Below are 20,180 nucleotides of genomic sequence, written 5' to 3' on the forward strand. Positions count from 1 at the left end.
TAATAAGATGGCCGCTAAACCGGAAGATTTTCATGATAATAATGATGAAGATCTAAAAGTGATTGATGTGACTCCTATTAAATCTTTGTTTTTCAATATGAATCTTGATAAAGATGGGATTGGAGATGAGTCAACTTTAGTTAAAAGGCGTCCCACTGATTCGGAGTTTTTAGATCTTGATGCAAAAATTTATAAAAGTGGGATTAAAGAGGTCAAAACTTTACATAGCAATGAACCCACTATTTTGGATTTCAAGGAATTTAATTATGATAATTGCTTTTCGATAGATTGTATTTTCTTGTTGCAATCCGTGTTAAATTCTCCTCATGTTTATCAAAATAAAGCTTTTACTAAACATATCGTTGATGCTTTAATGCAATCCTATGAAGAAAAGCTTGAACTAGAAGTTTCTATCCCTAGAAAACTTTATGATGAGTGGGAACCTACTATTAATGGACCATGGTTAGTTCGAAGAAAGACAATTGGTGAAACTGGTGTATGCTATTAATGTAGTGCCATCCATCGTGTGTTCGATGTGATGGCTCCTTCTGTCCAACGTCTCTTTGCTTTTTGAACTTGAAAGTAACTGTTGGTGCAACGGTACACTCCCTCATTGATGTGCCCTGGGTTGAAAAGTGTATAAGAAGGGGGGAGAAGGGGAGAAGGGTGGGTGGTGTTGGCAACCAGCAATCTCTAGACATACAAGCAATGTCGACCTCCTCTGCTTCCTCTTCCTCCAGGGCTCGTAGATGTTTTTCTGCACCAGTGAGGTCTCCCATTAGATACAGAGAGGGGCTGCTGGACTACGAGCCATTCACACCATGTGATTGTCGTGAGAAGCCAAAAGCAGCCATGTGGATCTCATGGAGCGACGAGAATCCAGGTAGAAGATACAAGACATGTTACCGCTCGAGGGAAGTGCAATTTGAAGGATGATGTTCTTGCTTCCTGTCTCTTGTTAGTTGGTTCTGAAATAATCAGTGTTCTAACTCTGCCTCTGTGATCTTTCACTTGGTTAGAGGGGAGGTTGTGAATTCTACGAGTGGCACGACAATCCGATCGCAGATCCTTTCCTCAATCAGCTGGTTATCGATCTTAGGGACCAAGTGTGGTTACTTGAGAGGAGGAACGCTGCTGTGCAAGATGCTACGAGGACAGCAGAAACTGAAGCGGCAAATCTATCTCGGCAACTTTCAGAAGCTATGGAGTCGGCCATGGACAGCTGTGCCAAAATGATGGTGGCTGGTGTGGCTCGTGGTGATGTTGCTAGACAGTCTGGTGACAATGCTCGCGTTTTGGGCAAGAACTACCTTAAGAATTCTATGTGGGTGTTTGCTATAGCTCTTGCAATCTACATGCTGATAATTGTTTGGTAAAATAGTCTAGACTATCCTAAATGTATCCTTTAGTAATGCACGAGTTATTGTTAGTTTGTGCTCATATGCATCTGTAGGAGTTGTGTACTGTATCCAATTGTATTAGTCACCACATTATTCTCGGTTATCACTATGAGTACTGATGCTTCAGATCATGAAAGATAGTTGTTGTTCTCAAAAAACAGATTTGAAAAGTGTTGCCGCGGGAAAGGATAACAAAAAGGCTTGTTCGGATCATCGAAAGAACCGATGACCGTGGGCACATCATAGTGAAAATGGACTAGCACGGAAAATAATTGGGTAGGACGAAATTGATAACAAGTGTGTTACAACAGTGCACCTAGCAAAACATCAACTACTAATGTTTGCATAAGAAAACAGTGTCCTTAAAAACATTTACTCTTGGATGGAAACATTCATATATGAGGGTTCATTCATCTAGCGTCTAAGCCAAATAGCATCAACATACCAAAATCAAAGCGCTACAGCGCTACGAATGACGCCTTAATAGCTTCAAGTGCATCGGAAGGGACTGGAGATTCATTGCCTTGCAGGCGCATAACCTCATAGAGCATCAGGTCCCTGTGAATCTCCAGGTTCGCCTGTTATGCATCCGTAATAACAATTAGTACGACGTGGATAAGATGCAAAGAGTTTTGTTGCTAAAGCATTAAAGATAGCTTACTTTAGTTAGTGGGATCTAGAGTTTGTCACCATCATAATTCCTGGCAAAAAACGAAGCACACACGCCATAGTCTTCCCTGTGGGGAAGTTTGTTTGCCATCACATAATTTGATTTTGGGGAGCAGCTAACAATGATGGAGAGTGGTCTTCAAAACTTACTTTTCAATGTTCTCTAACATGATCACAGGAAATGCACGGGTCCATTCTCCGGAACTGCAGTGCCAGGAATCATATAAAGATTGGATGCATCTGAAGAGTGCAGCGTGAAGCAGGTCAGACACATATGTGTGCATGTTGATCCTTCTATTGCTAAAACCAAATGGGCCGACGGCCGGGTCTAGTACTAAAATCCTTCGCTTGGCCATGTCGAATGCGTAGACGGCCCATCCGTCCGGTAGGAGTGCAGGTATATGCCACTGCCACAAAAAACAGATAGTAAGGAGACAAGTTATGTTAAAATATAGTTTAGTTTAGATGTTTAATTTTTTGGGTTCACCATCCGACTAGAGGCTGGGCTAAAAAACTCGTTTTCTTCTGTAAATGTTGCACGGATCGACTGAATGGTCAATGGATCGGCATTGGATAAAACTGCAGTCTGCAAAACACAAGAAACAGACTTAACAAACAAAAAAGATATAATACCGAAAGAAACTATGTATTATGACTGATTTATTGGTAGGAGCTCACGCCGAAATCAGGCTCAAGAAACTTCCTCCAAAACATAGTCAAAGTGTCCTTCGAATAGGTCTTGTCCATTTGTGAAAGCCTCCTAAAAATAACAGCACACATCTCATGACTAAGCTGTTCTTTTCCTGATAGTTGTTGTTGGATTTCAATGCCGTCGAGCAGTATGAGTCTTGGTTTTGGATGCATAATCCATTTCCTGAACGCATATATGGTGTGAGAAAAAGCTGTGCAAAATACTAAATTGAAAATGTTGAGTGGATCTACATGAAAATACCTTTCAAGGACGAACGTGGATGACACAGCCAACCAATCTTTTATGGCTCTAAGGACTGGGACTGCCGGTGGCATCGGAACTGAACCGATTGCCCATGGGTCGCGGGTGATGTTGCACTTTGTTATCTGAATTTTGGCTGGCGCGGTGTCGTTTGTAGTTCCGAATGTAACATATCCAGAGCTCGGTCGTTGCTCGACATAGTACATGACTATGCTAGCAGTCAGGTCATCAAAGAATGAATAAATCGTATTGGCAACCTCTCGGCGAGTGTCTTGCTTCCCAGACAGAGATGAGTTGTTGACAGTATCTACTGCTGAATGGGAAACTGCTTGGAGTGGGTCGTCCAGCCGAAGACACACCTTTTTTGATGATTCCGTCTGGATGGCCGGGCTGAACACAACTCCCCTATTCCTTGCAATGGAGCTATTGGCCGACGAGCTACCTGCGTCGGAAATGATTCTCAAAACTGTTACTTTTAAAGGGTGTAGGTTGAACTAGGCATTGTATGTAAACTAATTGGATTTTTTTCGGAACAAACCGTCGTTTGGGAGTTGTCCAGCCAGCCTGGGAGAAACCTTGTTGCAAACAGGGGTAACAAACGAATTGTCTATTTTTTCTTGCATAGGAGTGTTGGCCAAGTTGGTGCAACTGTTTTGATTTTCACTCTTCAGGATGCATTGTTTACGTCCGTTGGCCTTGCAACAAGAACAATTCTCAGCGATGCAGTTGATGAGCTTGTCCGCAAATGTGAACATTGATGACTGGAAAGACCGCCTCATCTCTGAAATGTTTGCCAGACCTCGAGCATTGTGCTCACGGAGAAGTATCCCGAGCTTCTCATCGGACTGTTCACAAAAATGCATTGTCGTGATTAGTGTATACGGTAAATGATTCAACATGCTTGGCAAAAATCAAGATCGATGTGTGTACTTACTATTGATGGATAGTTTGTACGTATGTGGTTTGAAAAATCTTGTGGACCAATTTTATTGTAAGTAGCTCTTAAAATAGGCGCAGATGGCATCTGGACTCGTTTCGTCGTATTAGAATGCCTCGGAATGTTTTCATTTGCAAGCTCGGTTGATGCGCAGACAATACCTTTGCTGATGTTTTGTTCAGCCTTGACCTGGTCAACATAAATAAAAAACAATTACGGCTTGCTCACTAAAAATGAGTATGTCTTCCGATAATGGATTTTTCGTGGACTAACCGATGCCCCGTGAAATGATATTTCTCCTCCACCCATGTTTACTGATGTGATATCAATCATCTTCTTCATCGACTCGTGCTCAAAAAGCGCTATCCTTGGGTACATTCCGCGTGGTTTGTTCAGTTGGCCAAGCTCGAGGCTGTCAAGCACAAACACCTGAAAACATATGCATCTACAACTGTTAGCTTGGGCAAAAAAATATTAAAACTAACTTAATGACAGAGGCTTCGTTGTGCGTAACATTTGTACCTGTAGGAACAGATGGCAGCCGACAATGTGGATTGTTGGATTTCGTTTAATGACATCTGACTTGAATTTCCTTACAGCATTGAACAGATGTTTCAAAATGTAGCTACACCAGTTCCATGTTCGGATTTTGTCAACATCACTCAAGGCAGCCCAGAAATCTATTGTTACGTAATCATGTTTGGCTGATGGAGCAAGAACATGGCCAATTACGAAGATGACGAATGCAATTTTGAAACAATCCATGTCAATTTTTCTAGAGTTGGCGGCGATGTCCCGCATCAGGTATGCCTCTGCTGCCTTCAAGCTGTGTGTGCCTTTGTCATTGATGCTAGCTGCGAAACGTGTATACTCAATGCAAGCTTCAGACGGTTCGACACCTTCTGGACCAATTGCTAGCTCACCGCGTGGTATTGCAAAAACAGAGTGAACTGACTCATCTGTAAGCTCAAGCATGCCCTGGCCTTCCAGGTTGATCACGCTGTTGTCAACATGTACTCTATCCATGAGGTAAGCGCTGTACTTAAGATTTATCTTTTGCCATGACTTAATATGAAGCAACCCGTCGAATCCTATTTCTCTGACTAGTTGTTTCTTGAAATCTGAAAATTTGCTAATAACAGAACCTAGCTTGAGTAAAGATAATCTAGACGTAATTGCTGGTGTTCCTGGTGGACCGCTGGATCCACCATCACCACCAGAACAATCGCCATCGCTGTCCAACTCATCTGGCGAAACCTCGCTCGCTGGATCTTGGTTCGCCACTCTAGCGGATTCAGCGGCGGCGAAAACGGGATCCATCCCCACAAAAGCCATTACCTATTTGCATGAACACTGTTCAGATTGATGAAGAACAGCTAAATCACTACTAATGGCGTCAGACAGATGCTGTTCATACCTTTGGATCGGCTGCCTTGGATTGGAGAGGAGCAGGTCGGTGAGAGGGCAAAGCATAAGTTGAGTGCTTCCGGCGGGGGGTGTCAGCTCCTGTGCTCGACCATGGAGTTCTACCTCCTAGCTCGCGGCCTTGTTCTTCCTGCCTCTCTGGTGCGTGGGTGGGTGGGAGGAGGATGGTTGGAGAAGATGAACTCGGCGACAGAGGCAGTAATTGCGTGAGATGACTAGTCCCCCTGGATAGAATTGATGTGTGGTGGGCCCTCACGCAACTTTTTGCACGTCGAGACGTGACGAAAATAGTGAGATGGTAGCTGTTCCATCCGGCCCATCGTGAATCTGGACATCCACGGACCTAACCAATAAACTACACGGTCTAGCTGCTAAAAACAAATTACGTGTTTAATTACCGAGGCACAAAAACATGGTGGGAAAATATGTCCAAAACGGTGCCATAATTGTGATTAAGTACGATAGTTCGCGGGATATTGTCATTTTCCAACCGCGAACTCCTTTGGTTTACTACAACATAGAGTCGTTGACAATCCACAGCCGGTGCTCTTTGATTGAATTTGGTCCATCTCACACTAATATGCTGTTAATGAAGGATTATCTGTACAAAACTGAACCATGACAGTGACAGGGGGTCACGTGCAAGGGCGAAATACTGTCCACATGGGCGACTCTCTTCTTGCTGCATGCGCATGCTCGAGTGTACCTGGTACATCAACACAAAGCTAGATTCTGTCGCTACAACGCCCTCACTGACAACCAGAATACGTGGGCGGGAATGGTCTAGGGGGGGGGGGGACAGCTCCCGCAAATACTGTGATGAAGCTGGCCAATGTGTAAAACAGACGGATTGGATAAAGTCCTCATAGTGCTCGTCCATCGTTCGGCATTTTCGATATTAACATGGCCTAATTTGGCACAAGCATGGGAATTGACATTGTGAACAATGTTGCCATATGATCTTGTAATTATTTTGTAACGAAAAACATTTTTTTTTCATTTGCCAAGTGTGAGAAATGTTTTTTAGAGAAGTACATTAAATAAGTTCGAAAATTGCCCTTTGCATTTTGCATCCAAATTAGATCACATTCGATGCCCTGTGCCCAAGTTTCATGAATTACTACTTTTGTTTGTATATATATCATTCATTTAGTGAATTTCTAGCGATTTATCATAACTTGCTCAAGTTTGAACTACAGCTGTGATGTATATTGGTCCTAAAGTTTGTTAGAAATCATTTAAAGTTTTAATATTGGTGGTATATGCACTAGGCACAATCAAAATTGAAATTCCCAACCATTTGGTATGAATGATCAACCTTGCTAGTTTGACCCCATTTAAAAAAAAACAAAGAAAATGAAAAATGCCCCAAATTTTGATTGCAATACACAAGTTTGAAAAAAAGCTTCGTAAAATGGCCTATCTAGTATGACCATGCATGAATTTTAAGCCATATATATGCCCATGGCCATGGTCACATCCATAGCATAGTCAATGATAACTTGGACTAATTTAGCACAAGCATGGGGGTTGCCATTGTTAACAATTTTTTCATAGGAATTTTCGATTACTTTGCAATGAAAACATTTTTCCATTTCCCAAGTGTCAGAAATGAGTTATTTTGTGAGAGAAATACATCAAATAAGTTACAAAATTGGGCCTTTGCATTTTTCATCCAACGTAGACCATATTGGATGCTCACTGTCCAAGTTTCATAAATTTTCTAGTTTTATTTCTATATTTCATCCATTTGGCGAATTTCTAGTGATTTATCAAAACTTGATCAAATTTGAACTACAAGTGTGATGTATCTTGGTCCTGAAAATTGACAAAAATCATTTAAAGCTTTAATATTGGTGGGGTATGCACTAGGAACAACCAAAGTTGAAATTCTCAACCATTTGATATGAATGGTCAACCTTGCTTTTTAAGGAGTAGAAAGGGAAAGCAAAAATAAAGTAAATGAGGTCGATGGGCATATCGGCGACCGTCGTAGGCAAATTGACTAGTGGTGACGAAAGCAGGTTCGCGTTGGAGATGGAATTGGAAGCATAGTCAGAGGAGGTCCAGGGAGTCGTTTCCTCCAACGACACTGGCGGCCAACGACCAGGAGGACCAATGGTCTACAAACCCTAGTCTGGATGCATCCGATGAGGGTCAGTAAAGGCGTAGGGAGATCTAGTGAGGAAAGGGGATGAGACATGGGTGGGAGAGGAGATTAGAGGGAGACCAGAGGAGTTTTGTCAGGTACAGTGCAAGACCCAGAGAGAAAATGACCTAGTGTCCTAGTGTAAAATCACAAGTATTTTCCATCTGAAAATCAGGTGTCACACACTATATTGTACACAAAAATTACCAAGAAGATAAGCTTGCATCTAGTGTCTAGGCAAGGGGTAAAGGTGCGGGCGCACTGCTACCCTCTCTCAAAGGAGGAAGAAGAAGGGAGCGAGCTGTTAGCTGTGGGTGGTTGGCCCAAGCTTAAGATATTTTCTTTAGCCCTGCTGCCAAGACACAGTTCCCAAATCTGCCCCGACACATCCTCAAATCTATCTAGCTACACATGATATCACGTCAAAAGCGCCCCAAAAGGGAGAAATAATGGGGGATAATCGATGGCTTAGCCGATTTAGGGTAGGTATATATATAGTACACCATGTATGACTATCCGCTCATCATGGTGACCTTACATTTGGCTTCCGGGCATAGGCTAGAAGGTTCAATATTGACAGGTTGTCGTCATCTGTCGGTGTTACCTTGGACACTCATAAGCAAACACACCACTGCTAGTAGGTTACTGACGAGCGCCAAACCTGTAAGTATAGGGGTTCATGCGTCCGTTTGTAATTAATTAGTCTTGAGTGATGGAGTATAATTCAATCAAACCATTCAACTTCTCTCAATATAGCATTAATTCAATCCACAATAAATGAGTGGAATAGCTGAATCTGACATACATAACTCTAAATTTATTCATTTTACTTACTATTCTTAGCAATGAGACAATTATTTGGGACCACCTATATATGAGGTGCCTAACAAATTTTGGCGCCACTCGAATATCTCAGCCGCTAGATGTAGAATGGACGGCTGCATCATCGTCTTCAACCTCCAACCGTTTTGAATGCCTCACGAATAGATCACATGAAACAACCGACTTGCACTGCCTCAACCCCCTTCCTCCACGGCGCAGAGTAAATTTAGTCAAACTTTGAGTAAAAAGAAACAGAGGGTTTTTTAAGCGTGGGGCTAAGAAACGGAGGGAGTCTTTTTTTCGAGGGGTTAGAAACGGAGGGAGTTTTTTTTGAGCGGTGGGGCTAGAAAAATGACCTTTTTTTAGAAATAGAGGGGAGTAAATAACCGGATGAACATTCAGCTGCCATCTGCCGAATGGGCCCGTGAGGACGCCGCTTCCAACATTTAGCTGGCCCAGTAGAAACCCTACCCTAATTTCCCTTCTTACAGCCGCCGCGCCTCCACTTCACTGTTCACTCCACTCGCCGCCGCGTCCCGACTCCACTCAATTCCGGCCATGGGCGCCATCGTCGAGAATTTCATGGACTGGCTCCCCACCGGTGGAAATGCCGTGGCAATCGCCGCCTCCCTCTCCGCCGCCGTTGACTACGAGGGCGAGGACCGCATCAGCGCCCTCCCCGACGACCTCCTCCGCAACATCGTCTCTCGCCTCCCCGTCAAGGACGCCGCCCGAACCGCCGCCATCGCCTCTCAGTGGCGCCACCTCTGGCGCTCCACCCCGCTCGTCCTCAGCGACGTCGGCCTACTTCCCTCTGTGGTCGCCCGCGTCCTCGCAGACCACCCGGGCCCCTTCCAGGCCATCCACATCGCCCGTTGTAGGTTCGCGTCCCACGAGCGTGAGCTCGCAGAGTGGCCGCGCCTCCTCGCCGCCAAGGGCATCCAGGACCTCGTCCTCGTCAACGACGTCATCGGCACCCAGTTCATCACCGACACCGTGCTCCTCCCAGCGGACATTTTCCGCTGCGCCTCACTCCAGCGCCTCTTCCTGGGCTTCTTCAGGTTTCCGGACACCGCTGGTCTCTCGCGCGGACCCGACATCCTGCCCCATCTTCGGGAGCTCAGCATGTTCACGACAGTCATCAACAACTGGGACCTCGACTACATGCTCGCTTGCTGCCCGGTCCTGGAGAAGCTCGCGTTCGTACTCAGCAATTCGCCCGATCTCATCCACCTCCGCAGCAAAAGCCTCCAGTGTGTGCTCCTCTGGTTTTTCACGGCGGAGGAGGTCGCCGTGGTGGACGCCCCGCTCCTGAAGCGGCTCTTCTTGGTGGATCTCGCGGGCTCTCCTCAGCAGCCCCGTGACGACAGTACTACGATGATCAACATTGCTTGTGCGCCCAGCCTGCGGGCGCTAGGCTTCTTGGAGACAAGAACTCACCGGCTGCATATCGGCGACAATGCCATCAAGGTATAATAACATTTCCAAGTACCCATGATTCCATCACTCTCTAGTACTCCGTTTCTAAATGTAAATCCTTTTAAAGATTATAATGTGGACTACATACGGAGCAAAATGAGTGAATCTACACTCTAAAATATGTCTATATACATCCGTATGTAGCCCTTATTGAAATCTCTAAAAAGAGTTATATTTAGAACGGAGGGAGTAGTACAATGAGATTGCCAATGATGTATAGAGATGACATATCTGCCTCTTTTGGTGCATCGTTTGGCCACTGCAGCCTGGCATACTGCCGACCCCAAGCACAATGCTTCCGGGCGTTAAGAAATTGGCCGTTAAGGTTAATTTTGGTGTCTCAAAGGAGGCCAAGATGCTGGTGGCCTTCCTCAGATGCTTTCCCAACGTTGACACGCTGCACATTGAGGTGAAGTCCTAGTATCCATGCAATTATTCAGTCAGTCCGTTGGCACTCATACTGCTATTTATTAGAAATGGAAGATGATTGCTTCTTGTGCAATCCATCTCTAATGAACCATTTACTGATATCATGTTTCAGTCTTTAACTGAACCCACCGGAAGAAAACATGCCAAGTTCTGGCGGGAGCTCTCCACTGTTGAATGCATCGAGTCCCACGTCAAGAAGATGGTTATCCATGAATATAGAGGGGATCAAAGTGAACTTCGATTCCTTAAGTTCATTTCCAGGAGAGCGGAAGTGCTACAAACTTTGTATGTTCTGCTAAACAGAGAGAGTCTTACTTCGGTGGCCAAGGTGAGAAAGATGACACGCAGATTGGTGGCTCTCTCGCGTCTAGCATGGAGCGATGACTGTCAGATAATGGTGCTAGGCCCTGAACTTCAGAATGATTGGAGCTTCCAGAAAGCATCCGATCTTACTGTCGACGACCCGTTTCACTGGTGAACTGGAGATTGGCATATATTGCATGATCCAAAGCTTTTTGGGGGGAATTGCTTACTGTTCTACATGCAAGGGCACTGTTTAGTTTGTAGGCAAGTATGTCTGTTCTTGTTTTGACTCTGAAGTATGTCTGTTCTTGACAAAGAACATGAAGATTTCAGTATCTGAAAGTGCTGAAGCTAGGTGTACAACGCTTCATTCAGAATGTACTGTTATCTACCATCTTATCTAAATTTTTTTCGATCAAAAGGGGTTTCCCCCCGCCCCATTTTATTAGAACGGAGCAAAGCGATCGGGCCTACCTGAGAGTGGCAGACCGGAGTAAATTGAAAGTAGGAGAAAACTACGGCCTAAAAGGTTCAAATTCGCGCGACATAGCTACAGCAAAAACTGCCGAAATGGAAAGTGCCTACTTAACAGAAAAGACAGACTACAGCCCTCGCCCGGGCCAAGACAGCACATTCCTTCACTCTGAATGAGCCTTCAGCGCCTCGTCTCGGGTCCTCTTCACGCAAGCTCTCAGCCCAATGCCCACGCAATCCTGAGCAGCTCGCCTCTTCGCCGATCCAGGAGTTGAATGCATCTTCTCAGCAGCACTGATTGGTCGCCCACACAGAGAATCTTCCATTGATGTAGCGATGAGCTGATCCTTGCCAAGATTGCACGGGTGCTTGTCCACGGCACGCCCTGAAAGTACATGTCATTACGCATTCAAATGGTAGCAACACAGGCAATATTAACAACAGATTTCTTGTTATTCAGGTTCCAGAAGGAAGATAATTCAGTCATATTATTAGGACTATTAAACTCAAAGGAGTCAGACACATCATTCCAGATTTTTTTGGCAACCACACATTCAAAGAATAGGTGACAAACTATTTCATCCTCATCACAAACAAACACTTTAAGTTTTCCACCACCCTCCTTTTATTCAGATTATCTTTGGTAAGAATCTTATTATGGAAAGCTAACCACAGAAAAACTAAATATCTGTGGGGCACAGCAAATTTCCAGAATTTTTTCCAAATAGGGGTAGAAACCCCACCCCAGTTAATCATGTTATAGAAGGACTTGACTGAGTAAATCCCTGATGATTCCAACACCCAAATAGGTTGGTCCACCTCATTAGTAATGGTCACGTTAGATATGATTCGGATCGAATCATGCCATCTTTCCATAAACTTAGACTCCACACATCTGTTGAAGGTAAGTTTTAGAGTAGAACCATCCCACACCTCAGAAACTGTACAATGCTGTTGTTGGTAGATTTCATAGACATCCCAAAATTGGGTTTTTAGGGAAGAATCCCCCACCCAAACGTCGTTCCAAAAGCTGATCTTTTCACCATTTCCCAACTTCCATTTGTAGAAAGGTCTAATCCCTTCAAAAGCCCAGGTAACCCCTTTCCAGAAGGGAGAGCCCACACCCTGTTTGGCCCACAGTACATTGGGTTTGTCAGTTCTATATTTGTGATCAACCAGCCTCACCCAGTTTTTATCATTGTCCATAAAGTACCTTTTTGCCCAGGAGGCTAGCAGGGCCATGTTAAATTCCCTTAAGTTGGGTACCCCCAGACCACCAAAATCCTTTTTCTGAGAGATTAGCCCCCAGTTAGCAAGATGATACTTATGCTCATCTCCCAGGTTCCCCCAAAAGAAGTGAGCCATCTGTGAAGTGATGGCCTTGATCGCCCATTTGGGGAATTTGATGGCAGACATTAGATACATAGGGATACTGGCAATGCATGCTTTGAGGAGGACTAACTTTGCTTCATAGCTAAGTAGTCTCCCTTTCCAGCCACAGATTCTCTTAATAATTTTGTCTATGATATACTGAATGTCTTCTCTCCTCAGCTTGAGGTAATGCAATGGAACTCCTAGGTATTTCAGAGGGAAATCCCCCAACTTACAGCAGAATATTTGGGAAAGTATCTTAGCATCATCTTCATTCATATTAATTGGCACTACCTCACATTTGTCATAGTTAATCTTCAACCTAGAAAGGTTTTCAAAACATGCCAGGAGCCATTTTAAATTCCTAACATATTCAGGTTTAGGGTTAAGAAAGAGGATTGTATCATCAGCATACTGCAGACATATCAGTCCTTGTGGGATGATATGGGGAACAATCCCAGAGATAAAATTGCTGTTAAAAGCTTTGGCCAGCATACGAGAGAACACGTCAGGCACCAAATTGAAAAGCATGGGGGAGCTTGGATCTCCTTGCTTGAGACCTTTCCCCCCTACAAAGTAATGTCCTAGGACATCATTAATTTTAACACAAAAAGAGCTTTGTTGCAAATTGGAGAGGTTCCATCTAATCCACTTAGCTCCAAAACCCCTAGAAGTTAGCATCTCTACTAGGAAATCTCAGTTCACCCGATCATAAGCTTTTTCATAATCTATTTTGAGAACAATCCCAGACTCATTTGATTTATGAACTTCATGAATGGCCTCATGGGCAGTAACCACACTTTCTAAAATAAATCTGCCTCTTACAAAAGCATATTGGCATGGAGATAGAAGCCTATGACCTACAGGGCCAACCCTGTTTGTCATAGCTTTACTAAAGATCTTAACAGAGCAGTTACTCAAACAAATTGGCCTAAATTTCCTCATATTTTTGGCATCTGGCTCTTTAGGGATCAGGGTAACAATAGAATAATTTAATCTCTGGATATCCAGGGTCCCATTCTCAAAATCTCTCACAAGTGCCATAAAATCATGTTTGATAACCTCCCAAAAGTGTTGATAAAAAAGAAATGAGAGGCCATCAGGGCCGGGGGGCCCACTAGCATATGAGCCCATGATGGCTTCTTTAATTTCCTCTTATGAAAAGGGCCTTTCCAGGGAAGCATTCGCTACTTCTGTCACCATTTCTTCCTCAGACCAAAACTGGTCATCTAGATGGATATTAGGCATGGGTTCATAACCAAAAAGGTTTTTATAAAAGTCAGTAGCAACATCCAACATGTCTTTAGTGGAGTATACAGGCCCATTTGGTCCTTCCAGGATAGACAACTGATTTTTTCTTCTTCGTTGATTAGCAACATCATGAAAATATGCTGTGTTTCTATCCCCCTCTTTGATCTTTCCGTCTCTAGATCTCTGCCACATGGCAGTTTCCTCTTTTCTCCAGATCTCTTCAAGCTCTCCCCTGATTTGTTTCATTCTGAGGACATCCCCAGCATTGGTTCTATTTTGTTCAGCAAAGACATCAAGGATATCAAATTCCTGAAGTAGGTCTTTTTTCCTTTTCTTCATGGCTGCTTCAAGGTTTATACTCCAGCCTTTAACATTTTTCCTAAACAGCTTGGTTTTAAACTGCCAGGTCCCAATAGCAGTTGTGCATGGTGAAGGTGTGGCCCAAATTTTCTCTACCAAGGCTCGAAAATCTGGTTGTTCCAGCCACCACTTCTCAAATTTAAAGGGTCTGGATGGGTTACAAGTACCCACCCCAGAGTCAAGGAGAATTGGGGCATGGTCACTTCCCACCCTAGGTAGTGCACACAAAGTGGTGAGAGGGAAGTGACCATCCCAGCTAGTAGCAGAGAAAACTCTGTCAATAGTGGCAAAGATGGGATTTTCCTGATTATTACTCCAGGTATAAACCATGTTAGACAGCTTATACTCCATAAGGCCCCATTTATTTATCCAGTCATTGAACAAGAATGTCCAAGAAGTGTTTATATTGCCTGAGGATTTATCTTTAGCCTCTCTAATCAGATTGAAGTCACCCCAAACAGGACAGGATAGCACAAGTCATCCATACTTTCATGTAGTTCAGCAATAAAGTCAAGTTTGTCTACAGCATAAGCTGTGCCATAAACCACAATCAAATGCCAGCAGAAACCATCATTTTTGTTTTTTAAGGTTATGATAATACAATAATTCTTATTACTAACACTAAGCACCTCAAAAAGATTAGATTTAGTACCCACAAGGATACCCCCAGCAGAGCCTACAGCAGGTAGCATATGCCAATCATAAGCAGTAGAGCCAGCTAGGGCATTGAGAAAAGAGTCAGATAAGGTCTCTCTCTTAATTTCTTGAAATCCTAAAAATCAGGCTTATACTTGTTAACTAAGTCAGACAGGCACTGTAGTTTCCCTTTTTGGCCCAAACCTCTAATATTCCAAAAGATACCAATCATGGGATTTTGAATGGATGTGTCAGACTAAAAAGTCCATCTCTCACAGCATTCCCAGAACCACCCTCAGCACCAGCAGTGCCCCCTGGTGAGTTGGTGTTGGGAATGTCTCTTTTTGGAGTACAAACTCCATTATCAGTACTAGATCCAGTCTCTAGACTATCAGGCAGAGATATTTCAGGATTCTGAGAGGCAAAAATAAGGCATTTTTCAGTTTCATCTCTAATAATGTCATTAATGATCTGGTTTTTATCTATCTCACCATCACCAATCTTGATGTTAACTGCAGAAGCATAAGCCTCTAAACTAGATGTAGATTCAGTAGTAAAGGACTTACTTTTAAATGTAGGGGGGATTTCCAGGTTTTGTTTCATCTTGTAAGATGCAGCTTTCTCCATGATATTTTGCCTGTTGTGGACCCTGGAGCTCAGTCTTGGAGCAACCACCGGGCCCCACTTGTTCTTGGGTGTAGCCCTTTCCTTGGTTTTCTCCATAAATTCCATTATCTTCAAGCCACTAGCTATTGGAGCTTCAACAGTAACCATTTCCTCATCAGGTTCAGCGGATTCACTGTCAGTATTAGAAGCAGAGTCTTCCAGTTCTTCTAGCATACCAGAACAGTATATTTTTTGAGCAGACACTGGGAAAGTGATAGCAGCTTCACCACTTGACGATGCAGCAAGCATACTGACCTCATTTGCTTTGTTGTGGGAAGTGCTAAGGATTTTGATTGCCTCAGAGAAGGGTATCGAAGAGCACATGCTCTGGGCCACAGTTTTTTCTTCAGTCTTCTTATCAGCCCTCACAGGAGAGATGCATGCCTCCAACAGAGTAGGGGATGGAATGTAGCACCATCATCAGTCGCTTTCTTCCCAGCTGGAGTTTTTGTGGGGGCTCTGTTGGCAAGGTCTAGGTCATCTATGGGTTCCTCTCCATCATCCAGGATGTCTTTATTCAGTTCCTCCTCTTCAAATACCTTGTTGTCATCATCCACAGCTATGTTAGTAGGTCCATCATCATCATTAGGATCATCAGCCCTATCTGGTCAAAACCTTCCACAGTAAAAGATAAGATATAGAGTTTTTTCCTCATCTCCATAATCCTTTTGAAAGGGATCTTAGCTGGGTCCCTACAAGCAATTTTGACCCTCACTTTCTCATAGAAGCTATTCATCAGACCATTCCAATCTACATCCACAAGGATTCCAAAGCAGGAAGCAATTTGAGATAAGACTTTCCATGTGCACCATTTGGATGACAGACCCTCAACAACTACCCATGCTTCAGTAAGTTCGCTGAATGGGTCAACTGAACCGGTCCACTTTTCCACAGACACAGACACTCCATCGATGGGCAGATCAAAGGCAGGGAATTCAATCAGTTCTTCGACATCTTTCCAGGGTGGGAATCTGACCAGGAACTTCTTCTCTGACAGTGGCCTGATCTGCCACGTCCATTGTTTGTTTTTGCAAAATATACCAGAGAGATTCTTAACTAGATCTGACTTGTTGATTTCGCCTTTCATGATCCAAACTTCTCCGCAGTTCCTGAAGTCCAGCCAACTTGCTTCTTTACCCACAGGAGTGTCGATGTGATAGAACCCCAGTCCCAGAGCAGAACTCCCAAAGAAAGTGGCAACTCGATGAGGTTGCGCCCAGGCTGTGCAATTATTGACATTGTGACCCTCCAATCCACAGATGAAGCAAGCTTTCTTCTGGATGCAATTACCAACGTAGTGGCCAGGGCCTCCACAGGTAAAGCAAACCATATCCTTGTAACGCTCGTCGAAGACTTGCACCGGTGGGGTAGGAGGGATCGGTGGCGGTGGCACAGCGATGGCAGTTTGTGTAGGAGGGGCAGCACCTTTACTAGGCGCAGCAGCAGGACGCGCACCCCCCGTGGCTTGGTGACGCCCCGGGATCTTCGGCGGAGCCGGGCCGCGTTGCTTCAGCCCCCCGGGCGGCATATTCTTGTCCGCCATGATAGTCTATGCAAAGGACTTGGATCCCGCCCCAATCCCCTCCCTGATGATCTTGAGCAGCGTCAGAGGAGGATCAAACGGGCGGAGATGCTTGACTGGGAATAAATCAGAGGGAGAAAAACATCCCGAACGAGCTAGATCTTTCCTGAGCCATCCTAAAGTGGCGGTGGTTTTGCTAGGTGGAAGGGGGTGAGGCTGGCGACGGCGGGGGGAGGGAATGGACCAGAGCTGTCCAAAAACCCTAGAAATACTTTCATCTGCGTTGTCTTGAGGAGGAAGCGTATTAGCCAAAGGCGTTTTCACTTTCTCGCATCGGATTGGTGGGAGAGATGTGGCAACGGGCCCCGCATTATCCCGCCCAAATGTATCCTCTCGCAACTCAGGGGGAAAATCCCCAAACTCCGGCAATTTGGACCTCACCGCCAATGGTGATTTTTGATTCTCTGAGCACAAGCTCCGCTCAACCTCTACTGGTTCTAACAATATCATCGATTGTGAAAACAGCTGACTAACCTGTCCCTTTGGGATACAAATACCTTTGTTAGCTCTCGAATGGTCTCCTGGCGGAACCTCGCCGCGGTCTCCAAACCACGGCGGCTCCAGCGCGCTACGACGAGGCAGTACATCCACCCCACCTGTAACGATCCTCAGGCGCTCGGTGGAATCACGCCGAGGATGCACTCCCATCGGGGGGCTCGCCGCGGCTCTGTTGACTTTGCTTCCGCCCTCGCCCAAACCACGAATTCGGCCGGCGGGGAAGACGGAAACGGGGGCATCCTTGCCCTCTCCTCCAGCGTGGCCTCCTCGAAGATTCTCCGTGCTAGCCTCCTTTGCTCCACATCCGCCCTTCTTCGTTGGATCTCGGGGACCCTCATGGCCGCAGATCTCATCTCCGGTGTGGTCGCCTCCGCAACCGCCCGATCCGCCATTTTCCACTCCTGCACGCACCGGATCCACTCGAAGGTAGAGTCTCGGATCCTGGTCGCGCGCTCCGCCCACCCCACGGCTCTGGATGCCATGAGCACCGCCTGTGAGATCAGAGAAATCAACCGCAGGATCTCTGGGATTTCCTCGCGAATGGCCGGCGCATGCTGCTGAGGTGGGGGAGGCGTGGGTGCTGCTAGCGCGAGCACCCCTCGCCGGCGTGGAGGCATGTCGCTGGGGCAGATCTGTGGTGGTGGCGGCTATGGCGAGAGGGAGGTGCGGCGTCGCGAGAGGGAGAGGGAGAGGGAGAGGGAGAGGCATCCGTCACCCCTATCTATATTTGTTTCTAATGTAAAAGACCAGTATGCTACTGCTTTCCAAACATAGTGTGGCTGCTTTCTAGCATGTGTTATGTTCATTTTCTCTGCATATGTCAATTTGACCATCATCAGAGTATACAGAGCTAGGTACACCTTTTTTTTAGGGGTAGCTAGGTACACCTTATCCTGCGCATCATGGTGATCAGGATAAGGATGAAGAAGGCTACTTAGGTCTGCTTGTGGTTTCTTCATTCAGATTCTGTTGCTACATATTTTTGATACATGAGTTTGCATCTATCATATACTGTACATTCTTTACTCTAGCGTTTCAGTCACCAGCCTAGGCCAGTTGTGTTATACTCCCTCCGTTCCATAATGGAATGCACATAGATTTTTTGAAAAGTTAAACTTTGTAAACTCTGACCAAGTTTATAGAGAAAACTATTTATACTTATAATACCAAATATATAGAATATGAAACTACATCTTATGATGAATTTGATGATATATGTTGGCATTATAGATGTAAATGTATTTCTCTACAAACTTTGTCAAAGTTTATGAGATTTGACTTCTCAAGAAATCTATATGCACTACATTATAGAATGGAGGGAGTAGAAACTTCAAAACATGCCGATGTGGGAAAAAACGATCCGCCTTATTGCTCGCCAACCTTGAGTTAACCTGCATATGACCTCTTTTTGTCCAGAACGCAACACTTCTTTTTTCTTCTTTGAGAGAATGAACTACTCCTACGTTTTTAATACAACTTTTCATTGGTAAACGTCAGTTTTTATTTCCATTTTCTTCTTTCATGTACCACACTGTTTCTAACAAGAGGAGTGCTACAGTTCGATGACCTGATCTAAGAACCCCAAAGAGAAAAGGCTGGGGGAGAATAAGAGCAACTTTAGGGCAAAATACACTTCGAAACATGGGTGTAGATGAACCTGATACGGTCCGAATAAATTAGAAAATGAGGAAAAAGACAAAAATTCTAAAGTTCTTTTGGACCAAACTTGACCTACTGGTGTGCTCGTATAAAATGTTCTGTGAATGAAAAAATTCCGCCAACTTCAGGGCTAAAAAACAATTTTCCAAAAAGAGTGAATAGTACTCCCTTCGTTCCAAAATAAATGTCCTGTAACTAAAACCACAACACTTATTTTAGACGGAGGGAGTAACTCCTATATAGTGTTGACTCTGTTTTCTCATCCGAGAGTCAGTTATTTGAACTTAAGGATATGCTACAGGTTTATGCCACTTCCACGAGCCAGTTGGTTAGCTATCATAAGTCTTGCATGATCCCCGTTAATGTTACTGTTGGTGAGGCATTGAGGCTTACAAGTGTTTCGAGAGTCAGCTTGGGTCTTTGGCATTCACTTATTGGGTTTACCTATCGGAACCACTAGGACATCAATCCAAGATCTTATGCATCTTTCCTAGAATGGAGAGAAGACTTTCTACCATTTCTTCATTTATCACATGGTGTGAGGCTACAGTTATTGAATCCACTTTATCTTCTATGCCCATTTACTATCTTTGTTGCCATTTCGATTTTTTTACTATCTTTGTTGTCTACATATTTCTCATGGAATTATGAAACAATTGGAAAGAGTTCAAAGGCAATGCTTATGGTGTGGTAGTTCAGAGACTCCAAGGAAATCTTTGGCAGCATGGAATAAAGTTTGTCGACCTAAGGATAAGGGTGGACTTGGGAGACATTCGAAATGAGGCAATACTTATGAAGCATATGCATAATAAGTGTGATATTCCCTGGGTAATTTGGGATCATGTTATGATGGCATGGTTTCTCCTTAACCTACCTTGTGTGGGCCCCTTTGGTGGCGACATATTTTTAAATTAAACTAGGTGATTGGCCGTGCATTGTAACAGGACACACATATATCGAAGTTCGATACCAATCATGTCTCAACTATACCTTTAGGATCCTCACTCACATCCCACCCTTTCTCTCCCTTAACAATACTACTTTCTATCAAAAAGGGCTAAGCCGTACCAATCATTTTTTATGAGTTGCCATACTGGACAACACAAAAAATTAAATGA

At 44.4% G+C, this 20,180-nt stretch overlaps 3 protein-coding genes across 6 annotated transcripts; 1 reads left to right on the plus strand and 2 right to left on the minus strand.

Annotated features, from left to right (window-relative positions):
• Positions 1 to 1,657: 1,657 nt before the first annotated feature.
• Positions 1,658 to 5,636, minus strand: LOC109741038 (uncharacterized). Its single transcript, XM_020300118.4, has 11 exons — positions 5,376 to 5,636; positions 4,481 to 5,296; positions 4,232 to 4,387; positions 3,956 to 4,147; positions 3,560 to 3,866; positions 3,022 to 3,463; positions 2,748 to 2,943; positions 2,557 to 2,655; positions 2,220 to 2,476; positions 2,062 to 2,137; positions 1,658 to 1,978 (listed from the first exon to the last, which is right to left on the minus strand). Exons 2-10 carry the CDS (start codon positions 5,291 to 5,293, stop codon positions 2,077 to 2,079), a joined length of 2,523 nt encoding a protein of 840 aa, XP_020155707.1. The 5' UTR covers positions 5,294 to 5,296; positions 5,376 to 5,636; the 3' UTR covers positions 1,658 to 1,978; positions 2,062 to 2,076.
• Positions 5,637 to 8,832: 3,196 nt separating this feature from the next.
• LOC109741162 (FBD-associated F-box protein At5g60610-like) lies at positions 8,833 to 10,986 on the plus strand. Its single transcript, XM_020300236.3, has 3 exons — positions 8,833 to 9,824; positions 10,099 to 10,242; positions 10,375 to 10,986. Exons 1-3 carry the CDS (start codon positions 8,913 to 8,915, stop codon positions 10,738 to 10,740), a joined length of 1,422 nt encoding a protein of 473 aa, XP_020155825.1. The 5' UTR covers positions 8,833 to 8,912; the 3' UTR covers positions 10,741 to 10,986.
• LOC120966564 (uncharacterized) lies at positions 10,893 to 18,213 on the minus strand. Of its 4 annotated transcripts, none has more exons than XR_012188004.1 (2): positions 17,380 to 18,213; positions 10,893 to 11,424 (listed from the first exon to the last, which is right to left on the minus strand). XR_012188004.1 is itself a non-coding variant. In XM_040392763.3 (2 exons), the coding sequence occupies exons 1-2, from the start codon at positions 18,109 to 18,111 to the stop codon at positions 11,204 to 11,206; spliced, it is 930 nt and encodes a 309-aa protein (XP_040248697.1). In that variant the 5' UTR covers positions 18,112 to 18,145; the 3' UTR covers positions 10,893 to 11,203. The 4 variants fall into 4 exon arrangements, 2 of the variants coding, with proteins under 2 accessions (XP_040248697.1, XP_040248699.1); XR_006665549.2 differs by lacking the exon at positions 17,380 to 18,213 and adding an exon at positions 15,224 to 17,373; XM_040392763.3 differs by having other exon boundaries at positions 17,403 to 18,145.
• Positions 18,214 to 20,180: the final 1,967 nt, after the last annotated feature.

The sequence above is a fragment of the Aegilops tauschii genome, chromosome 6 (assembly GCF_002575655.3).
Source record: "Aegilops tauschii subsp. strangulata cultivar AL8/78 chromosome 6, Aet v6.0, whole genome shotgun sequence".
NCBI lineage: Eukaryota > Viridiplantae > Streptophyta > Magnoliopsida > Poales > Poaceae > Aegilops > Aegilops tauschii.